At 57.5% G+C, this 5,962-nt stretch overlaps 1 protein-coding gene across 1 annotated transcript; it reads left to right on the top strand.

The window, feature by feature from the left end:
• The first annotated feature begins 6 nt into the window (after window positions 1-6).
• RIC8A (RIC8 guanine nucleotide exchange factor A) lies at window positions 7-5,270 on the top strand. Its single transcript, XM_010832931.1, has 10 exons — window positions 7-120; window positions 415-462; window positions 548-1,138; window positions 1,620-1,711; window positions 2,182-2,332; window positions 3,142-3,237; window positions 3,323-3,467; window positions 3,541-3,685; window positions 4,047-4,166; window positions 4,576-5,270. The coding sequence occupies exons 1-10, from the start codon at window positions 37-39 to the stop codon at window positions 4,694-4,696; spliced, it is 1,593 nt and encodes a 530-aa protein (XP_010831233.1). The 5' UTR covers window positions 7-36; the 3' UTR covers window positions 4,697-5,270.
• The last annotated feature ends 692 nt before the right edge of the window (window positions 5,271-5,962 follow it).

The following is a 5,962-nucleotide window of genomic DNA, read 5'->3' as shown; positions in this document are numbered from 1 at the left end:
CCTCTGGCTTCCCTGGCATCGGGTCCTGGCGGTGCCATGGAGCCCCGGGCAGTTGCAGATGCCTTGGAGACGGGGGAGGAGGACGTAGTTATGGAAGCTTTGCGCGCGTACAACCGGGAGGTGAGCGGGAGTTGTAGATTTGGGACGTGCAGAGAGGAGGTGGGGCCGGGTGGGGCCCGCGCGCGTGGCCGGCAGGAGGGGCGGCAAGAGTGGTGAGCGTGGCAAGGGGCTGAGGGTGGAAGGGAGAGCGATGGGGAGGAGCACCGACTCTCTGAGGAGTTGCTACGGTGCTGATGTGTGGGGCTGGGGCGCCATTTGTTCATAGAGGTGCCTTTGGCCTCAGGCCCTCATCCGCGGAACCCGGGTTCTGCCGCGGTAGGCCTGTGCCTTCTGAGCCTCTGGGTTTCTTTGCAGAACTCCCAGAGTTTCACGTTTGATGATGCGCAACAGGAGGATAGGAAGGTGGGTGCTCACCGGAGGTAGGCGGGCATGATTGGGTGGCCCAGGTAGAAGGACCTGGTGGAACGGCTCTTCTCCCTGCCCACAGAGACTGGCGAAGCTGCTTGTCTCGGTCCTGGAGCAGGGCCTGCCACCCTCCCGCCGCGTCATCTGGCTGCAGAGCATCCGCATCTTGTCCAGGGACCGCAGCTGCCTGGACTCCTTCACCAGTCGCCGGAGCCTGCAGGCTCTTGCCTGCTATGCTGGCATCTCCGCCTCCCAGGGGTCGGTCCCTGAGCCGCTGAACATGGATGTTGTACTTGAGTCCCTTAAGTGCCTGTGCAACCTCGTGCTAAGCAGCCCCGTGGCACAGGCGCTGGCGGCAGAGGCGGGGCTAGTGGTGAGGCTTGCAGAGCGTGTAGGACTGTGCCGCCAGAGCAGCTTCCCACACGACGTCCAGTTCTTTGACTTGCGTCTTCTCTTCTTGCTAACTGCACTCCGCACCGACGTGCGCCAGCAGCTGTTTCAGGAGCTGCAGGGAGTGCGCCTGCTGACCAGGGCGCTGGAGCTGACGTTGGGAATGACTGAGGGCGAGAGGCACCCTGAGCTCCTGCCTCCCCAGGAGACTGAGCGAGCCATGGAGATCCTCAAAGTGCTCTTCAACATCACCTTCGACCCCATCAAGAGGGAGGTGGATGAGGTGAGGGCTGACCTCAACCTGTGGGGGGAGTTTAACAACTTGGACATTTCTTGCACATGCTTCTTTGCTGGGTTCCTTCAAATTTCTGGATTAGGTGTGCTTAGCCAGTCGAGAGAAGCAGGGCACACCTATCTTGGACGGGTCTCACGGAAGTTTTCTGAGGGAGTTGGAGAGCATAACTGGCTCTTGCAGCCTGGCTGGACGGCTGTGTGGTGTCCGGGGGAGGCTCTGAGATTCTTCACGGTGAGACTGAGTGTGGGGCTAAAGCACAGAGCAGCTGTGTCCCAAGGGGATCCATTGATATTCTTAACCAAGAGAGTTCTCTTGAGGTCTCCTGGGAGAGGACAAGCAGCAGGGTGTACAGTAGAGATGCAGAGGTAATGCATGTGGTCTTCAGGGGCATCCAGAAGGCAGACTCTAGTTGGCAGCAGTGGGGGCCAGTGGGGCTCTCTCTCACAGGAACTCCTGTCTGTCTGGTCAGGAAGACGCTGCCCTGTACCGGCACCTGGGCACCCTGCTGCGGCACTGCGTGATGCTTGCTGCTGCTGGAGACCGCACAGAGGAGCTCCACGGGTGAGGGGTGCCTGCCATGCGGGGTGGCGGGAGGAATGGCGGTGGTCTGCTCACAGGTCTCTGTGCTGGTTCCCAGCCTTAGAGAGTCTTCATCCTTCTGGGTGGGACCAGACAAAAGTGTGTTTCTGGGGCGCTCCAGCACTTAACGGTCTAGGATCAGAGGTGTGAGTCCAAGGAAGGAAGGTGCCAGGGGGCCTTGGGTAGGGGCAGCGGGCACTGTGGTATTGATAGGGTAGTATGTTTCTTCACTTTCGTTCCTGGTGGCCTGTGCCTAGGCTGGTTCTCAGTTTGAGCTGTGTTGCCTCAACCTAGGTATGTGGTAGGCTGGGCATCTGCAGGAAGTAGTACCCTTGGCTCTGGTGCCTGGTTCTGCTGCTTGGGCCCCCAGACACTGGTTCATGGCATTTATGTCCCTGGCAGCTGGCAGCAGGGAGTTGTATTTACCAAGTGCCCCTTTCATCTGCCCCCAGCCACGCAGTGAACCTCCTGGGGAACTTGCCTGTCAAGTGTCTGGATGTTCTTCTCACACTGGAGCCACACGAAGGTTCCTTGGAGTTCCTAGGAGTGAACATGGATGTGATTCGTGTCCTCCTCAGCTTCATGGAGAAGCGTCTCCATCAGGTGGGCAGGGAGACTACTGTGGCTTTGGCCCAGGCTTTCCTGGCTGCTGTGGTCACTGAGTTTTTGCCGTCCACACTGGTGAGGGGAGATCAGCTCCCCAGTGTGATTCAGGCAGTGCCTCCAACTTCATGGTCAAGCCAACCCTTCCTTCCTGAGAAGCATGTGGAAACAACTTTTCAGAATCTGGCAAAGTACTCATTTTTCAGATCTCTTTGTGCATCCTCTTGAGGGGTCCTGAGAAGCTCCCCACCCCTTCCCCCTTGAAGCGCCACCACGCTCCCCGTCCTTCTCTGCGACCCTAGACACAGAATGTCACTGTGCATGAGCAGCCCTCGAGATGAGCGTCAGCTGTGCCTTGGCTTCCCTCAGAGGACCCACGGGACTCTAAGAGCCAGCGGCTCCCTGATCCCTGCAGCTGCACCGCGGGACGCTGGCTGGCCGGCGCTCTGACCAGCCTCTCTGGGAGTCTGCAGGCGTCGTGCGGGCTCGAGTGTGGCAGACTCAAGACTCAGTGCTCTGTGGGCTGTCCTGTGTGCTGGTGGTTAACGACTTTAAACACACTGTTTCCACCCCCTCTCATTTAAAGGTGGGGAAAGTAGTTAAATGATTTGCCCCGACGTACGAATGCCTTCTGAGTTAGGATCTGTGCCTGTTCTTTTTGAAGCTCATACAGACACCCACGGCTCGCTCCTGGTCCCTCAGCTGGGCCACTTCCCGAGTGCCTCCCACCAGGATCATCTGGGGCAGGTGCCTGGCCCCCTGGTCTTGAGTAAGGGGGGCCCAGTCCAGTGACCGAGGCCCCTCTGCAGACACACAGGCTGAAGGAGAGCGTGGCCCCCGTGCTGAGCGTGCTGACGGAGTGTGCCCGCATGCACCGCCCCGCCAGGAAGTTCCTGAAGGCCCAGGTATGGGGCAGACGGGCTGTGGCCGGGCCCTGGTTGGAGACCCTGGTCCTTCCAGGCCCAGGCTCAGAGACAGCTACCTCCTCAGGTGCTGCCCCCGCTGCGGGACGTGAGGACCCGGCCTGAGGTGGGGGAGCTGTTGCGGAACAAACTAGTTCGCCTCATGACTCACCTGGACACTGACGTGAAGAGGGTGGCAGCCGAGTTCCTGTTTGTCCTGTGCTCTGAGAGCGGTGAGTTGGGGGCCTGCCCCCGCCTGCCCCTCCCCAGTCACACTTTCACACTGACTTCTGCCCTGCCCTTCAGTGCCCCGGTTCATCAAGTACACGGGCTATGGAAATGCCGCTGGCCTCCTGGCTGCTAGGGGCCTCATGGCAGGGGGCCGGCCTGAGGGCCAGTACTCGGAGGACGAGGACACAGACACGGACGAGTACAAGGAAGCCAAGGCCAGGTATATGTTGAGACTCTTACTCAACGCCCCCATCCCTGTTCCCGCACCCATTTGAACCTGCAGGGTAGATGGGATAAGGGTGACCGATGGGTAAACCCTTGCAGAATCAGGCCTCTGTTTTTAAGGGCATATTCTAACACCAGGGTGTTCCATTGAGAACACGGTGAAGGGGTCTGACCAATGTGGGGGACCAGGTGGCAGGAGCTGGTGACCTGCTGTTCCTGGAGGAAGGTCCTTCTGCAGTTGCCTTCCTGGCACCATTCCAGGCCCAGGCAGAAAGATGGGAACTCCACCCACCCCACGCAGCCCTCCCGCCCTGGAATCACTAATGCGTTCCCCACACCTCTCTCTCGGGAAACAGCATAAACCCAGTGACTGGAAGGGTAGAGGAAAAGCCTCCCAACCCCATGGAGGGCATGACAGAGGAGCAGAAGGAGCACGAGGCCATGAAGCTGGTGAACATGTTCGACAAGCTTTCCAGGTGCGTGGCATGGCAAGGAGGGCTGGGGCTGGGGCAGAGGAGGGCACCCCGTGCCCCGTCGTGCGAGCCGAGGAGGTGGGCTTGGAGTGGGGTTTAGGTTCTGGCAAGACTGCGTTACTAATGTTGGAAATCCTCTGTCGTGGAGAAAGTTCTCTAAAAAAAGGCTAGGGCTGAGGTAAGTATTATGTCCATTTTTCAACTGATGAAAACTGAGGCCCAGAGACAGTAAGAGACTGCCCAAGTCTCAGAGTTGAGGTAGCCGTGAGGATTTGGGCCTGACCGAGACAGCTCCCCTCCAGGTTTCCCCAGGCCACAGGAGCAGCTTGGGGAAGCAGCAGGTCACAGTGGGGGGACCTCTGCTCCACCTCCAGGCCCCCTTTCCCATCCCCACCACGCCTTCTTCCCACAGGCACAGGGTCATCCAGCCCATGGGGATGAGTCCCCGGGGTCAGCTCACATCCCTGCAGGACGCCATGTGTGAGACCATGGAGGGGCAGCTCTCCTCGGACCCTGACTCGGACCCTGACTGAGACTGGCCGCTCTTCTGCTCCCCTTCAGAACCGGTGCTGCTTCCAGAGGTGTCCTTGGGGCCAGGACGTGGGGAAGCTACGCCCCTCCCTCCAGCTTGGAGGTCCCTTTCTCTTTACTTCCAAAGTTCTATTCATGATTTGCCTTTGGTCCGTTTTCTTCTCTGTAGGACTGTGAGGCTCTTGTCCTGCTAGAACTCTGGGAACCCGGTCTTTGTTTCTGTAAATGAAGTGGTTTCTTTTGTGTGTGCCTGAGGGCAGGGCTTAACTGAAGGCAAAAGTGTACATGCATTTGGGAGGGTGGGACTGAGCATGGGAACAGGCATGAGCACAGTCAGCATGCTGGCCCAGAGCTGGTGTTGAGCAGGTACCGCATTTCACAGGGCAAAGAACCTGCTGGAACTTTATATGCTAATGCCAGAAACACACTTCTGATCTGCTGTTTTTGTCCCCACTGAGAGCAGAGCTGTTAGCCTCTTGTATTTTTGTTCCTGGCTCAGTGCCCAAGTATCAGTGGCTCTGAGAATCTCAATCCTTCCTGCTGGCTTAGATCATTAAATATATGAAGGAAAATGTCTCTCCTGAAACCATAAGTCTAGATTTCTGTTGTGCACCACAGAGCTTCATGAAAACATCTTTTTGAAATAGTTCCAGGCAAGAGTGTGTGCGCGCGCATGCGTGTGTGTGAATCTATGTGCAGAATATCAAGTAAAGGCACGTTAAGTAGAAGTAGAATTATGTCTTTCTTAAAATCCAGCACTTTTCCTGGATGACCACTCATGTATTAGGCCACCAGGTCTCCTGAGCAGTTTGTCAGTGAAATCTGCTCCAGGGGGCTCTAGCCCAGGGATCCAATGGGGAGATAAGACTCCAAGAAGGACAGAACACTGAGGGGCAGGAGCTGGGCCTGGGGGCAGCCCCAGACAGGGCCTGTGCCAAAGCAGGAAGATCCCAGTAGGTTCTGCCCAGACAGCAGTGTGGCTGTTAACAAGTGAGCGATGCCTTCTGTCTTAGAGGTTAATTCAAGCAGCATTAATGGAAAAAGGCCTGGCTGGGCGGGAAGGCTGCTAGAATGGTCTGAAACAGATGAGTTTCTGGGGTTGACGTGAAAGGCATCAGGGACAAGGGTGTGTGGGGTGCTCTGAAGGGCCTGTGGATGAATTCAGGGACAGATGTTCTCAGTCCTCAGGCAGTAGAGGAGAAACACCCACACCTCGAAGTTTCCACATTCCTGTCCCGTTTAGGTGACAAAAATGAAGGGATGCCCAG

This window comes from Bison bison, unplaced genomic scaffold, assembly GCF_000754665.1.
Source record: "Bison bison bison isolate TAMUID 2011002044 unplaced genomic scaffold, Bison_UMD1.0 scf7180017862931, whole genome shotgun sequence".
NCBI classification, from domain to species: Eukaryota; Metazoa; Chordata; class Mammalia; order Artiodactyla; family Bovidae; genus Bison; species Bison bison.
Note: the sequence above shows the minus strand (reverse complement) of the source record. Positions and strands in the feature narration are given on the sequence as shown.